This window comes from Pleurodeles waltl, chromosome 6, assembly GCF_031143425.1.
Source record: "Pleurodeles waltl isolate 20211129_DDA chromosome 6, aPleWal1.hap1.20221129, whole genome shotgun sequence".
NCBI classification, from domain to species: Eukaryota; Metazoa; Chordata; class Amphibia; order Caudata; family Salamandridae; genus Pleurodeles; species Pleurodeles waltl.
The window spans coordinates 98114056-98131646 of NC_090445.1; the positions used below are offsets into that span (position 1 = coordinate 98114056).

General features: G+C 45.4%; 1 protein-coding gene across 7 annotated transcripts in view; it reads right to left on the reverse strand.

Moving 5' to 3' along the window:
- Positions 1 to 17591, reverse strand: part of GRB7 (growth factor receptor bound protein 7) — a 567793-nt gene that overhangs the window by 133685 nt on the left and 416517 nt on the right. For 5 of the 7 annotated variants that reach the window (XM_069237429.1, XM_069237431.1, XM_069237433.1 and 2 more), the window contains one exon: positions 1816 to 2017. In XM_069237429.1, coding sequence (XP_069093530.1) covers positions 1816 to 2017 — 202 coding nt within the window. The remainder of the gene's footprint in view (positions 1 to 1815; positions 2018 to 17591) is intronic. The other 2 variants (XM_069237430.1, XM_069237435.1) reach the window with 1 other exon arrangement.

Genomic DNA, 17591 nt, shown 5'->3' on the forward strand with positions numbered 1-17591 from the left:
AAGTTTTGTGTGGGTAAAACGTGAACCTAACTATAACGTGCCTGTAACCTTTGTTGTTTTTTTCAGTGAATATTACTATTTGTCTGAAATGATTACGTTACCGTTGCAAGTGGTGGTCTTAGGACTAAGACCTGGGTGACCTGTTAGGGTGGCAGTGGTGGAAATTGCCTCGTGGGGCTAGAATAACTCATAGTTGAATGCGTGGTCTAAAAGGTCTGCCTAGGCAAGGCATGGGTGACAATGGGCCGGATATGATGGACGGATTGACCAGGCGGACAGAAGGCAGTCTCTAAAGCATGCCTGAGAAAGTGGGTACTATTCGTGAGGCACAGGCAGATGACATGTTGGGGTTACCTAATCTGTTCGAACCATCTCTGAGCCCAGGATGGCTGAGACCTGACAGGTGACATAGTGCTGTGGATTGGGAAGACAACAGTGAGTCAGTCAAGCAGGTCACTACTAAGTTCAATAGCCCTGTGGGTGGATCAGGCACAGGGGCAGTTTCCTGTTTGCTTGCCATAGGTGGAGTAAGGCCCCGTTCTTGTGGCCACCAAATGTGCAATAATGGTGGAACAAGCATTTTTCCTTAGAGAGGGAACTAGAGGGACAATCCCTAGCATGCAACAGAATATATATAGCAGGTTTGGTCTAATTGCCCCTAGGTTATGGGTTGGCTCCTCAGGTAGGGGTATGACTGTGGCTAGGGTTAAAGAGTTTACAGATCCCAGTGGGAGAATAACTCAGGATGCCTGGTTGCATCTTTTTCCTACTGCAAACGTGGAGGAGTATGCGTCTCCCACTAGAATGATCCTAACAACATATCCCCCGGTGGGACAGCACATTTCACTTGAGTGTATTATCTCTTGCTATACATGTTTGTCGGATGTGCTCTTTAGGAAGTGGAGTGATCTGCTGGGCCAGTTAATGGATTTACAGAATCCCAGGGAAGGCCCTCCTTTCAGCTTGTAATAGGTTTGAGTTCACTGTGCTGCATAAACCCATGTTGAGGCCTGTTAGCCAACTGCTGATAAGACACCACAGAATGCACACACCAGATTCACTGCATAGATTGCTACAGGTTAGGACGTTGGAACCATGCCCAGCCCTGTGGCCCTCATTCCACCTTAAAGGACTGGGTAATAAGGTGCTTCCAATGGTGGGTGCTCTAAGAAAGACCAATGTATTATTTGTGCACTGGTGGATGGAGATCCTTAGTAGGTGGATTAGGTCTCACAGTGGATCCATTTATAAATTAAGCAACATAAAGGAGCCCATAGCAGCTTGTGGCATGCTAATGGGCAAGTGGACAGGCGATGTACAAAACTGACTCCATCCTACTAGGGAAGGACCAGAAGAGAAACAAACCATCAATAAGTGCACCCTCTGAACTCATGAAACCACTGAAGATGGCCATAGAAGGACATTTGCACTAACGTTAAGATAAAGCATAACCACTGCAAAAAAGTAGATCAGTGTTACCATTTATAAAAGAATCAGGACAAATTTCCCGAGATGGGTTAGGTTTACAATATCAAACATGATATGGGCATAACAATGAGAAAGGACTTTATTGGCGCCATGAGTAGGTGATCTCTTGCACACTATGTACACATGGATAAGAGGTTTACTACAGATGCCTTGCCAATAAGCTTGGTTTTGCTGAATTCTGCCTTTTTGAAACAATACTTCAGGAGGCTTAGTTGACAATGGAGCCCTTTAAGGCAGCATGATAACATATCTCGACTCAGTGCCAGCAGAGAAGAGTAGTGGTGGTGGTGATACATTCCCACGGCTCATTCCTTATATCAGACTCACCCCCACCTATTGCCTTGGATGAGCAGCGGCTGCGACCTCTTCACATCCGAACCCAGTGTGTCTGATGTGTCTGAGGTACCGTTGGGCAGCTTGTCCCCATTGTGGAGGCTCTTGGCCAGGTCGTGGTCCAGTTCCCGCTCGTAGAGGTTGTCTAGAGTGGTGTTGAGTTTGTTTTCCAAGGCCCCTAGGTCCATGGCATTATCTGCAAAAAAGAAAAAGAAAAAACCTGTAAATTGTACTTCCTTTACAAAATATTTATATTTTACTCAGTAGTCTTCATCATTCACCATATTAACACAAACATCACATCCTCGTTCTCTGAGCCCGGAATCATCCAGTGGAGCCAACTGCTGAAGTCTCAACATCCCCTGTTGAGACTTCAGTAGGATGTCATGTACAGGACAGGATCTTGGCATTCCATGCCTCCCAAAACTTCACCTCACAGCTGAGACCAATGCTACTGCCTTCCCCTCTGCCCCCTCTCCCGGCTGAAAGGTAGAACGCAGCACACACCCACAGGACAATAGCTGCCTTAGTCTGGTGTGACCACTGGATGTCACTACTCCAGCTGCATCGGCCCCTTGGTAGACCTCTCTAACCTTCAGATTGCCAGTTCCGCTCATGGTAGCAGAGCAATGCAGCTCAGGGTCTAAGCAGAAGCAATAATGATACCAGGAAGGGAAGAATAAGAGTGGTGTGAAGGTTCACCTAAATATCTGAGCCAAAATACAAGCAATTGTCCAAAGAACCCACAACGTGATAGGAACTTTGAGCAACTACTACACAGAGCAAAAATACTCCTGGTCTTCTCAATACTGTCATTACGGTTGTCTCCGAAAGACCAACCTTTGACTCATTGGAGGGATATGCCCAGAGTCCCCAAAAAGCCAAATGGATTCTTTAAGTCAGAGGAACTTTACTACATACAATAGCAAACTTAGCTTACTTCTTTCATCATTTAAGGTGATGAGTAAGCAGGGAGGCATCCCAACTCATGTAAACTAAGAGTCATAGGCTAATGTCTCAAAACAGCCACCACAGGCCCAAAGTGAGGATTCTTTCACAGGGAACACAGACATTTGAGTGGGTGGACTGCAAAGAAGTGGTGCAATGTCAGCCAAAGAGGATGTTTGATGGAAGGAATAGTCCAAGAAAAACAAAGCGCCAGAAGCAAGCCTGGATCTCACCCCTGCTCATTTAGGGCTTCCACTAGAGCTCAGAGAAATGCACACACTGCTTCCCACTGAAATAGACCCAAACGCCCAGTACTGGCATCTTCTGGATCCGTATGTGAGCCTAACATAGCACCAACAGATTCTGAATGCAAAACTCAGACCACATTCTATACACCCTCAAATATATCTCAGAATATACGTGGAGGCCAGAGGGCTCTGGGCATAAAACGTCAAAAACATCCCATGGTGACCTATGACAACACAGCCCAGTTGTAAGTTAGAAGGCCTAAATGGTTGTTAATTATAAGCTCTGCACTATAACCTCTAAAACAAAACTATACTAAAAAGAAAATACCGAAACCTGATGACCTAAAACATGGTTAGACTGGTTTACATGATAATGCCAACAATGTAACCCCAAAAATACAAGAGTATAAAAATAAATGGAATAAGCCAAAACTCGACCTAAGGCCAATGCTCACATTAAGTCCCGACCCTAGGTCTAATATTAACCTTAAGCCTAGCCCTAATCCCAGTCGTGACTCCAGGCCTAACTCTGATCCTCTGCCTGGTTCTAGCTTCGATTTCAAACCTAATGCTAATCATTCAAACTAACCGTAGCTCTATGCCATGATGCTAACACTAAGGGGGTCATTATGAGTTTGTTGGACGTTTTTCACTGTCTGCCAAACTTCTGACGGGGAGGTTGCTGCCACACAGGCTGTCCCTGCCGGCTCCATTAAGAGTTTCCTGCTAGGCTGGCAGGCAGAAACCTTGTTTTCCATCTGCCAGCCTAGCAGGAAACAGGCTACAGCATTGTCTGCAGCTTGTAATCGAGCCGTGTCAATGCTGTGGCCCACAGGGTGCACCAGCACCCTCACATTGGTCACTGTCTGCAAAACAGACAGTTAACATTGCGAGGGTGCTGGACGGGGGGGCCTGCAGTGCCCATGCCAAGTGCATGGGCAGTGCAGGGCCCCACCCCTGTGGCCCTCTGCACCTGTTCTCCCCCAGCCTTTTCATGGTGGTGTTACCGCCATGAAAAGGCTGGCGGAGAACAAGGTTGTAGTCCCCAGGGCAGCCCTGCTTGCAGTGCTGCATGGCGAATTAGGATCTCCACCACCGTCAGACCGCCGGGATCTAAGATCCTGGTGGAGCTGCTGGTTCCCTGGCGGTCCGAACGCAGGGTTTTAATGTAGCGGTCGGACTGCCACATTGGCGTCAGTCCAGACCGCCACCACAAGTGAGGCGGTTGTAAGACCGCCACACTCCTAATGAGGGCCTAAGTCTAATACTAAATCCAAAACCTAGGTTTGATGCCAAACATTTAAAATTAAATGATAACTTTACATTTTTGACATATGTAAATATGTGTTTTCATTTTAAGTGTTACGAATGCACACCACTGTATATCACCTGGACTTAGCACATGATCTGGCACCATCCGCCTCTGATTGACGTGTAGAGACAATATTCCATTGTGCGTCAATCACATTGCTAATCCGAAAAGACAACAATCTTTAAGCACAGTGTGCAGACAACACAGTACTCTGATTCCGTGACACACCTGCATCTGGAGCCAACGCGGTTTAGGGTTGAGTGCTGCTGTTGCAATCGCACTGTGCCATCCTGTTAAGCATTTCTACAATCTGGTGATACATTACGTATCAAGTGTGATTATGTACCCATGACTAGGCCATGATGCAACTAGCAGTTGATTGGCAGCTGGAATATTGCTGTGGGCTTCAGTCCTCTCTAAACATCCCCTAAAAAATATATTTTTTTTTAAATGAAATATGCAGAAAACTACTTCTAAAAGGCGAATCGTTTGGCCTTAGATTGTTAATAACCTTTTACAAACACCCTAATGCATTAGTAAAAAGGCTTATTTTATTGTCCTAATAAGCGCTAAAATGTCACTCAATAATGAAAGGAATTCTGCTAGGTAAGGCATTTATTCAGTGAGCTGATCAGCTTCCATTGTCTGCTTTTCATCTCTACTATGCTACTCCAGACCAACGCAAATCAGTCTTGGTCCAGCTCCAATGGTAATAGCATACCTGCCAACTCACAGTGGGCCACCGTGTGACACACGACATCGGCTCCCATCACAGGGTCACCCGGTGAGGTGCAGATATCACACGGTGGCAGGGAGAACAAGCTGAAAACCACTGTAAACAGTGGTTTTTAGAGGCTTTCAACTTCCGCCGTTCATCAATGGGTCTGAAAACACCCGAGGACATCGGCAAAAGCTTCAGCAACCTTTTGTTCCTTTTTTTATAGGCCGGGGCTTGACGCTAGGTTGGAGCACAAAGTGCCTCTTAGGTGCTTCTCAGCACTAGGCCCCGCCCCCTTCAAGGGCCCACCCCCTCCTCACACAGTGTGATTTGGTCGAAGTTGGAGGTGGGTAATAGTCCATGCCGAACTAGTTTTGATATGTCCCTCAGACATGGCCCATCCCCAGACCGATTTCGGCATGTTAGTCCTCACCACTGAAGCGCAGGCACCCTTTTGTGAGTGCCGTTGATTCCACCTGATTGTAACAGATCACTAAAACAGTGCAAGCAACACAGGACGGGACTATGTTCATTCAAGCTGAGGGGCCCAAAGTTTTTTGGGGGAGCCTGAGGCTGGGGTTGCCAAATACTAATACTAAAGCTGCTTGGTCTTGAAATAGTCTCATGTCTCTTTCTTGCACCACACTATATTTCAGGTCTCTTCTTCTCACCTTTGCAGGCCTTTTTCATTCCTGCTTCTCCCTTTGTTACTGTTTTACTCTTTCTCTCCCTCCTCCTTTCTCCCTTTTTTGTCTCTTTTGCACTGGGTCAACATCTGATGATGAAAAATAGGTTCTGGTCCACAGCATATACAACCACAGGTACAAACTAAGCACTTCTTGTTATTGCATATCTGCTATCCACCATTTTTATAAGGGGAAGTACAACTGTCAGGCATTGTTTGTGGAGTTCCACAAGGCAGACTGGGGCTCCTGGGCCCCAACCATTTCCGTACTTGACTCTCACGGTACTCAAGACAAGCATTCAAGTTTTTAAGGGAGGCAAAGTGGGGCGCAAGAGCTCAGAACCCAGCAAGCAAACACATGCAATAAAGTAATGTCCAGCTCCCTGCTTATCTTTATGAAAAGGTAGGGTTTTTTTCCAGCAGAACTAAATACTACACAATCCATTGTACAGGCTAAAGGTACTGTGTAAATACATTATACAGGGTTGTCATAAGTTGCGCTTAAACCATGAGGGGCTACGCTTTCCCTTTCAGGAGAGATTCTGCTATTACTGCCCCACTATAATATATGAGTGAGTAGGCAGGGATTAGGCTCAGGTACTGATCACTCAAGAATCCACAAGATTAGGTGCGCTACTCAGGTGAATGTCTTTAGCGACTTCTGTACCAAAAAGATTTGATCGTGCGCAACTGATTAGTCTGCTATTCTCAGCCTCTCTCGTCCCCAGGTCCATCTCAGCCCGGCGGTTGTCTGGGCGGTGCAGCGGGTGTGGGTAGCTTTCTTGCCCTCACATGGCAGAGTCCTCCTTTTTAGATCAGTGCGGTGACTGCCACCAGCAGGATGATCACCACAAGGCAGGCTGTGGGGCAGGCTTATGCTGCACCAACAATCTTTGGAAGCTGCGACCTGCTAGGTTTGGCTGAAACCCAGATATCACTTCAGTTTGTGGAAGTTGCAGCCTCCAGGCCATGCCTTCTTCCTGGAGTCTGCGGCCATGTGCAGCCTCTGGGCTGCTTAGGGGCTTCCCACTTCAGTGGCGATTCAATCTCCTTCTCATTGACGGCAGCAGCACCAGTCACTAGGCCTGCTGTAGGCTGCCTGAGGACAGAATGACATGCTCTGTGAAGTCATATTTACAGATCCTCAAGAACTGTGTAGAAGGACTTGGGAACCCTTCACAGCATCGGTCACTCGTGAACTGCTGTCTTTGGATCTTTGTCCTCCTCTAGATGTTCCTTGTGCCTGAACACACTGGGCCACTCCTCCTGTTGGGCCCGGCACACTCCTTCGCTATCTCAGCAGGCAGGCAGACATCTACCCTCTCCAGGCTCATCCTCAGCTCCTCCAGCACAAAGTCCTGATTTCAGGTCATCTCCCCTCGCCACTGTCAGGCAGACACCCACCACCCCTGGTTACACTGAAGCCACAACACCATATCAAAACATATCACACTAACAGCAACACAACAATTAAAAAATATTACAACAAATATGCAGCAAGATACAACACATCAACGAAATGCAACAAGAAACACTTAAACACATCTAAGCAATTCAACAACAAACCAATACAATACAACATACGATACTTACACAACATATGAAGGCAACATACTAATACACCAACACAACAGCTCAAATTTAAAATGGTATTGTGTCAGGTCGTGGGCTGTTTTTGTTTTCTGATGTTGTAGAGTGGTATTACTGTGCTGTGTTGTGGTTGTACGTTTGATCTGCTTTGTTATATTGCATCTGTTTGTATTTTTGTTGTGCTGTTATTTTGGTTTGTGTTATGTCATTATGTTGTGTTGTGCTCCATGGTTAGCTTAGAGACGCCAACAAATGCTGCTGCACACATAACTGCTAGCTTATGACTGCTAGTGGGTCTTGGACTCCACCAATAATTTATGAACAATGTCCAAGAGTTGGGACAGCACCGTTCACACTGTTTACTGTGTGCGAAGCTCAGATGTTGCTGGGCATCTGCTTTCAAGGCGGTGTGAAAGAGTGATGAGCATTTCTAAAGGGGACTGAGGTGGTGTCAAAAACATATTAGTCTGTAATTCAAAGCCACTGTTTATTTCTCATACCTTTACCACCCAAGCGTTATAGCATCTGAGGGAGAACATTCACTTGAAAAACTGCCCTCCTGAAAAGCACTAAGCAAATGGAGCCCTTGTTTTAAATGTCATTTTAACTCGTTCTTAAGGGCACCTCCTCAGTACATGGAAAATATAAAATGTTCATTTAACATTTTCATTTGGGATAATATATGGCATATCTCTATGGTGCTGAAACAGTCAGGAGGCCTCTTCAGGGCACTAATGAAAACAAAGAAGGACCATAAATCTCTTTGATCCCTGCATATGATTTATATATTAAAAGATGCATTAATACGTTGCTTATTCATTGGTCTTGACTTTGGATGAGGTCTTTTATCGCAGGGTCTTTTCGCAGACCACCATGCACGCAATTAAGGGCTTATTGCAGGGAAACCTGGCCATCTCACCTCCCCATGGCAGTGTTCATGTTACCTGGGCCCACAAATAATTTAATGAACCTGGCCCCCGTGGCTTCCTGTTCCTTTATAGTTCCATCATATTGTATTGTAACATTTATATAGCGCTTAGAACCCCAATGTGGGGCGCTGAAGCACTTGACCACATGAGTAGCATGGCACGATGTTCAGGATATGTGGTTGGAAGGATGTTGGTGTCTTTGTTTTGATCCTGTGTGGGAAGTGATTCCGTGTCGTGTGAGGACCACCAAGGTAGGGTTATCTTATGGGGTGCAGGGCATTGACAACCATTTACCTCCATCTGTATAGTGGTGATATACTGCTTAAGACACCAGTCATTCCAAAAGAGTGGCAGAGATTATGCCTTAAATTGGAACTCCCTGTGCTCACTTGGTATAACAAGGCCCTAGTCTCACTTTATCAGATGGCTTTACATACAAACCGCAGAGAAACAGTTTTCGTCAGGAAACGAGTCAATGGCGCGCAGTCGGTACCAGCGCTGTGTTTATGTTTTTATGAGGTTGGCATGCGTTACGCTGCTTCAGCGTTTATTATTTCAAGGAGGCACTTGCGCAAGGCCGAGCCCTCCCGGTCAACCGTTCTAGCCTGGGTTAAACTGTAACCAAACTGTTAGCAAACAACCACCAGCCAGGAAAAAATGCAAACCAAAACAGAAGGGCTGCCAGTCATGAATGTGCTGACACTGCGCATGCGCGCCCTGGAAAACTGAACTCTAACTAATAATTGCAAAGGCCTTTACTCTGTCGCTCCCCCCACGGAGACCAGAGTGCGTAGTGACCGGTCGGTGGGTTATGTGACTGGTGGCCCAGTCCGGGTGTAAATCCATGTCCACGCTGTACTACGTTTCTAGATCACACTACCATCCCTCAGGGTCACTTTATAAACCACAATGATCGCACTTTCACCCCAACACAAAATTACTCTTTTCAGGAACATTAATATGCCCCCCACAACACACCAGTATACTCTACTTCAGGGCGCCTCACCACGACCCTGCGCCATAACACATTGTCTTCTCTCAAGTGAGTATTGTCTAAGAACCCCACTGACAAGACAAGAGATCACACCAGCGGAGCACAGTATCCATGCTCCTACCCCCCCAAAAATACACAAACACACATATACAAGCATAGACACACAAACATGACTGAAATATCGGACTACGCGCACACATATAAGTAAATGACCGACTGACAACAACCGGGGTGCAGAGGAAGGTCGCAAGACCAAAACCTTCCACCAGGGTGGAACTGGCCAAGAGGGTGATGTGGCAGTGCCCGATGGGCTGGTCTGACAGGTCCGGGTGGGATGGTGTTTTGGTTGTTTGTGGGTCAGTTTTATGATGAGCTGGGCCAGTTTCTACTGTTGATTTCCCTGATATTACAACAAACCCTGCAGCAACACATACCCATCGTGTTACACATATGTATAAAGTTCAAAACTGACCGATTTGCAAATGGGAGCCAAATGGGAGCCACATTGTTTGCCATATGATTCGCGAGTTGGCGCAGCTTTTAATTTAGCGGCTGGGGTGTTTTTTCTGTCTGAGTCCGACCCCGGCTGCCAGACCAGGGTCAGACGACATAAGGGGTAACTGGGGCTCGTGACTTCTGCCTTCGTTACAATATCCCCCACAGACTGCTGTGCATCCCTTTGGTCTAACCAACCTGATGAGTGACTAAGGGCCTAATTTAGAGTTTGCCAGAGGTAAAGGAACTTCCACCAATAGGTTCGGCTCTGCTTAGCACTTCCACCAGAAATTGGGCGCTGCTCCATTACCAAACTAGTCCAAACCATGCTGCCTGTCTTCAGCCGCTACTAGGGCTAAGAGTAGACCATGTCTCCAGTCACACCTTCCATACTTTATAAATATCTCTGGAGTGGCATTGCAATGACATCTCCTTACCTACACAACTATGTATACTAATGCTACATGTGTGTATCTCTCCGCAGTGCCGTAAAGGGGCGCACAGAAGGTGGGTGACTCTTACTGGTGCCCTAATCTACTACCGATAATTTAGAAACCCTGCATATGTCCACCTGGCCTCACAAATACTAGAAGTTTCAACCATGTTTATCTGCGATAAAATATTCATACCCCTGATTTTTGGTAATATAGAACGTTGGAGAAGCCTCAACCATTACCCTATATACTACCAGAAAATCTATTTTTGAATATCATTATAAAATATCATAGCAAGAATACCAACTACCAAAATAATTTCAATATAACTAGTGCTTATGGCGTTGCTAAGTGCTCTATGTAACATTATCGCTATTACCCGATCTAAGCAGTGCCAGCTTAAAGGTTTTTGGGACCCTGGGCAAGACATATTTAGGGCCAAATGCCGAACAACTTTGAATTTATAACTCATTTTTAGCTAATTCAAGCCATCGTGATGCCAAACAATAGTTACTGTAAAATAGATTAAACTTTCAGAAATGGGGCATGCAAACTGCGCAAAGTGCCTGGTATGTGGCAGGACAAACAGTACCAAAAAACATTGACAAGCATTGATAAAGCCAGTTTTTGATGTGCTGCGATCTAGACTATTTTTGTCTTGCAACAACAATAATATTTTAGGGAAATTCAGTGTTGCGGTGGGATATTTCTCAAATCGCAAGAAAGGCATGACACAGGTCACTCGGTGAATGTTTAGTGACCTAAGTGCATAATATTAAAATGAGGTATATGAAACGAGTGCTTGAGACTGTAGTGTTAACTGCTGGGTATTCATAATCAGACATAGATCCGCCTTCACAACTGAGGATTCTACACCCTTCCTCTGAAATGTCTACCCTGCCTTGTTCCTTCTGTCCTCGTTCTGTGAGTAGGCTTCTTTGGCCAGACCTTTGGCTTTGCTGAGTGAGAGAAGTGGGAGGGGGCAGGTGAAACAGGAGAAGGAAGAGTGTTAAAGAGAACGATATAGCGGAAGAGGTGAAGTAGAGGGAGGCGAGAGGTAGAGATACAGAAGAGACAGGTGAGACAAAGTAATGAAAGGAAGGCGAGATAATCAGAACGAAAGACAGAGAGGTAGAAAGAGAAAGGAGTAGGTAGAGAAAGGTAGAGAGAGTTCGTCAATGTTTTAGAGTGAGGTAAACAGCAACATGGAGAACGACATTTAGAGAGAGAAGAAAGACTACACTAAGAGGTGAAGTGGAAAAAGAAATAAGGTAGGTGAGTTGGAAAGAGATATAGAGGCAGAAAGAAGTACAGGTATGCGGGTAAAGAAGTAGGGTAGTGAGAGAGGTGAGGTAGAGAGGTGCAAAATGAAAGAGGTATAGCAAGACAAGTCACGAAAACAGAGTAGTGAGGAAGAAACGTAGAGAGCAGTGAAGTCTAGAAGGAGATGTGGGGTGTTCAGAGAAAAGAAGTGAGGTAGAGATGTGTAACACAGAGTTGTGCTTATACAGAGCTAGGGAGAGGGGGCAAAGATGAGGTAGAGATGGCTGATGTAGAGAGATGTATAAAGACTGCATGAGAGAGAGAGAGAGAGAGAGAGAGAGAGAGAGAGAGAGAGAGAGAGAGAGAGAGAGAGAGGTGAGCTAGTGAGAGATGGGGACTAGGCAGCGGTGTATAGAGAGAGACGTGAAGTAGTCATAGGTGTGGTGGAGATAGGGAGAGGTAGGAGTTACGAATAGATGTAGTGGAAGAGAGAAAAGCAGATGTAAAGAGAGGCCTGGTTGAAGTAGAAGAGTTGAAGTAAGTAGGGAGATATAAGACAGAAAAGTTATTTTATTAGTCGATCCTAGAGACCGCTCTAGCTAGCTGTCTCACCAGCTCATGTAATAAAAACAACTCAGACATACACCGAAAAAAACAAATATGTAGAGGAGCTTTGGGACAGCCCTATTCATTGATTGGTCTGTTCAACTATCATTCACATTTTGCTTTTAACCACATTGTACAACATGGGGCAATGAGTTAGGCCACTTCAGCCACATACTTTCTTGCTGTGTGTGTGAATTTAATCATTTTGCCTATAACATGTGCGCATCCGCCTTAAACAGAAGTGCAGGACAGTATTAGGGATGGTGGACCGATACTTTACTCTGCCAATATTTTTTCTTTTCCATTCAGTAACCTTTTTTAAATTTTTAATCATCCATGTGCATGTACACTATGGGCCTGATTTAGATCCTGGCAGAGGGGTTACTCTGCCACAATGGTGACGGATTTCCCATCTTCCGAAGTATAAGTCCCATAGGATATCATAGGGTTTATATTTCAGCGGACGGGATATTTGATACTGCTGTGACAGAGTAACACCTCCTCCAGAATCTAAATCAGGCCTTATGTCTTCAGCTTACAGTAATACAAGGTCAATCTTTGCACTACTACCAATCACAATTTCCTACAATGCTGATTAAAACTAAAAAAGGGTTTTGACATGTTCTGAGCACATCCGCCTGTTAGGAAACACTCATTCTGTTCTGTTAAAATTGCACGGAATTGCAATTTTTTATTGAAAATTTCCATTGCAGGCCTTTGGCCAAAACATTTAGGCAGTGGCATAATTTGTTTGTGATATGTGCCTACAATTAAAAAAAAAAAAAGTCAAAAACATTAATCATTACACCAGCATGCCCTTTCCAGGCCTATTGGCTTTGCCAATGCTTGTGATAATTTCCAACAACTGCCTGAGAGAATAAGGGTTTGAGGTCGTGCAGGCTGGGCATGCCCTGCTCTCAAAATAAAAATAAAATCTGTTTTTATATGGGCACTGTCATTAAGGGAGGACTTCTGGTTCAGCTGCTCAATTTACTAGGAGAAGATAGGAGCTGTGGACTTTCCTCATGCCGTAAAACGGCTCTGGATTCAAGCCCTCAATACAACCGGCTTAGAGTGGAATTCCACGGGGATGATACTGCTCCGGGTCTGTTTCCTAGCCCGGGATCACCAGGACTGAAAATTCCTAGCCTGATAATTCCAGACCTGGAAACATCAGACCCAGTCTTGATGCGGAACCGCCGGGGAGAGCAGTGAATGCTCCCATTAACTCTCCCCACAACTGCCCTCTCCTCCCTCAGCTCTCCCACCATCCACAAGAAAGCCATCCAGCAGGTGTTGAATGGATGCGGATTTTAACCCATTATTTTTCCCAGAACAGGATAAAACACAGCATTTCCGGGTCCACCTGTTATTGCCCATTCCGGGGGAAAGAACTCATAATCCCCAAATTCAGGTGTGGGGATATCATCTAAATTAGGGAAGCCCCCCCCAAACGGTATCCTCTCATCTAAATTTGGGGAACTCTAAATGAGACCTTAATGGTAGCGACCTCAGACAATATGGACTTAGATGCTTGCCCGACTGGAACTTTTTATGGGCATGTACTAAGCCGGATGAATACTTTGGCGGCTCAAAGCAGTAAAGTGTTATTGTTTTTCTTTACTTTAGGAGTCCAATGCTGCAATCTAGGGTGTTTTGAGCTATAGTGTGCATTCGTCCATCTGTTGAGAAAGCAATCTGTCCAACTGACAACCTTACCTTGTGAGACCTTTCCCAAGGTCAATAAAATTAGTCTAAAGATGGCTGCCTTCCTCCTCTCGAAAAAAACAAGAAAATGGTGGCTGGCATGCTGGATACAAACTCTGGTATTTACTCTAGGTCTTTTTCCTGGCCCGCCTCCCACTGGGTCTCAAGCTACTCTACACTGATAAGCCCAACATTGTAAAAACAATTCTGGGTTTGCATCGGTTCTGGAGGTGATTTGTCCTAGGAGCTGGGGCTGGACCATACCTATAGGAGCAGGACCAGAGCGGATCTGCATATGGACGGTCTATTTCTGCAGCGGCACAGTGAGCCAAAAAGCGTTGCACCACGGGGTGAGACTAACGAAAGCATTCCACCCATCACTTTTTTGTTTTTTATCACTTGCCACCCCTCGCATACCTACTCCCTCGAGCCCAGTGTTTCACCATAACTGAACCCCAGTCCTCAGCGCTCCCTAATTTTATGTAGACTACTGCCATGTTACTGTTAAAAGCACGTCTGCTGTTGGATGCTGTTTCTGGGTGACACCGGTGCGGGGAGTGCACCAGCCAACTGGAAAAAAAAAAAAAAAAAAAAAACGATACATTCATTTTAAGAACGTGGCATCCATTTTCAACTGCTGTAGCTGTGAGTGGTTCTAGTGTCTTACCACTGCCTAACTTTGTTTGATAGTCTTTAGAGTGGGTCTCAACCTCCAACATACACTGCCCGTCTGACTCAACGACCTGTCTCTCCCTTGTCGATGGCTGTTTGTAAGCAGTAAAGGGTGCATGATTAATGTGGGGGGTGCCTTCAAACACTATGAACATTCATTAGGGGAAGTAGATGATAGACCAAGCTTGGCCTTTGGTATCCCCTACACTCTCCTCGCGTTCCTGGTCTCAGGGGCCATGCATGCATGGGCAGGAACAGGATGTGAACTGAACTCCAACAGCACTCTTTACTTACTATAGTTTTGAATCCTTGTCCTACCCATAGCTTCTCAGCACAAGAAATCAACTAAATAATGTCACTGGGAAAGGTCAAAGGTTGTGTGATGTCACTTCCTCTGCCCTTTACATGTTGCAGATCGAATTTCTATTGAAAATCCCCTCAAGGAATGGTTGCATTTAGTGTCTGGTTGTCCACTGATTTGGAGCTTGAGTGCTCCAATGAGAAGGAGGTGGGGGGGCTCCCTCCCCATAATGCACTATGGACACTCCCCTCCATACCCGATAAGCTGCGGTCTGTTCAGTGGCTTCAATCTGTGTATGATTAACCTGCCCCGTGAAAGCTGCTGAGCTAAGCATTACTGTATCTCAATCTATCTTGCTTCCACGTCTGACTGCACTTCTAATTAAATATGCCTTACAAGTGAAATCACTGCGCGCCTTTGTTTCTTTGCAGGTGGCCCTTGTAAACCTCCGTAAGCAGCTAGCCCTGCTCAGCTCCCTGCCCTTGAAATGCAAACAGAGCCTCCCAAGGTCGTTGATCCCCGCTGGAATGGAAGTGTCTCCTGCATGGCTCTGTGGGGCGTGTAACCATGCCCTGCGCATGGCGCAAGGTTAGGGAGGCCTGTGTGCATGATCATCTATATAGCAGTACAAAATGGAAGTGGGCCTTGGGTAACATTGCTAGCTATTTTGTTAACCTGGAAGCCTCCAGTATAATTCCATCCCTGAAGGTTTTCCCTGTAGAGGGTTGCAATGTGCTGTGAGATGACCTGTGAGATTCCTCCTTTATACACTGCTTCCTGCCCCATCCCCATCCCGGAAGGCAGCGCCTGAGCTAATTGGGCAGCTCTTGAGATGCATTCTGGGAATTGTGCTAGTTCAGTGTTCTAACTTATTATTGTATGAGGAACCACACACCACTGCAGCGGAGAAGGCTGCTGTTTTCTGCGGGTGGGATCCGCTGATCGCTGATTCACCATTAGGCTGGGGGCAGAGACTGGATTCGGATTACTGCTGGAAGAGCCGCTGAACAGTTTGCAGAGAAACGGACCACTGCCTGCTAAGGGGGGAGTGCTGGAACATGCTGTATGGAAGGCAGCCTATGTAGAAGAGTTCATCGGCGCGGCTTCCAGAGATCTGTGACGTAAAGAGTGGAAACAATCTCCATCTACATTGCCCGGACATCATGGGAAGGACAAACGCTCACAGGGACTTGAAGTGAACCCTCAAGTTGCCTCCACAAGGCCTCGGGGATTACCTCTGTCCTCTTTCCTGGCCGAACAGAGTGAGCAGCCGCAATAGCGACCCCAGAATATCAGAGGGACAGAAAGCCAAGGACAAAATATCTAAAAGAAAAAAACTGACAGGTGAGTGAGTCTGGATTTTCTATACCTAACTCCACACATACATGCTTATGCAGTACATATATCTTCAAAGTATATAGATGTGGGGTAAGGATCGTAAATCCATACTTTGCTATTTGCACTTACCTTTCAGTATTTTGTCCCTCAACATTCTCGCCTCAATAATCTGGGGGTCAATAGTCTGTAATACAACCAGACGGGGAGCTGTGCAGAGCCCAACACTGCAAACCACGTTGAAATCAGTGGAGATATGGTGCAGTTGTTCACTGTGCCAGACAGAGTATTTGTTCGCCCTATTAGCGGCCCTGCAGTTGTGGGCACCAGTTTTCACGGGAAAACGTTGGCTACAATCTGCAGTTTTGAAATTAAGGGCCGGATTTACAAGGCCCGATCAGCACCGGAGCGTCACTTTTTGCGAAGCTCAGGTGGCGCTAACCACTGCTCCATATTTACAAGGTGGTGTAACGCCACTTTTAAATATGGGCCCATCAGAGGGGCGTGCAATGGGTGTTGCAGTGGCCGTTCCATCGCAACACACAGTTTTTGGCGTTGCCACAGATTTATGATTTCTCGTAATTCTGGGGCAGCGTCAAAGGGTCTAACGCCACCCCAGGAGTGGCGTTAGCATGGCAAAACGAGGAGGAATGCTTTTATTTCTCCTTGGTTTTTGCTTTTTCTATGTAATGCCATGGGTGATTCTTTGTGTGCAGGAAGGTGTCCATTCCTGCACACAATCATTAAAAAATGTATGCTTTGGTACTGCAGCACACATAGAAGTGCCAACTCGCCATTGTAGATTGTTTATGTGCAGGAAGGGATCCTTTCCTGCACATAAACAGTCCCTCCCCTCAACGCAGACACCCTTACACTATGGTGCAAGGATGCCTACGTTGGCGAAATGTTTCTGTGGAAAAAATACACAAATGTGCAAGTTTTGTTGTAATCCTGATCCTGGTAGAAACCTCTCTTTTCACCAGAATTATATTACCATTATATTTGTAATGAGGGCCTTTTAATGCACTAAGAAATTATAAAGCACAACAAATTGTGTCTATTCAGGACTCTCATGTGCAGACTGCCAGAGTCATGTTTCAAATTTTCAATTACTTCAATTATCACACTAAATTGTATCATTGATGCAATTCTATACAGGTTAGTACCCATTAAACTTCATGAACAGTCAAATCCTAGATGCAGCCCTTGGAGAAACTCCTACAAAGGGGATAAATGGGATGCGACGTGGAGATCATGTTGAATATATAGATTTTCTTTGATATGACCATTTTAAGTTACATTTATTTCTATATTGTGCTTTTGCAGATACATGCACATTCTCTGGATGAAAGGGAGTTAATCCCAAATTTCATTGAGATATGAATAATTTTGAATTATACTTTTAATTAATGAACTGTACTCCTTTTACTTTAAGTTTGAAAATATTTTAGATTTGGTATGTTGTGGTGAATGCACTTGTTGGGGGAAGATTAGGTTTAGATTATCCATAAAGTTCAGCAGGTTACAAGATGT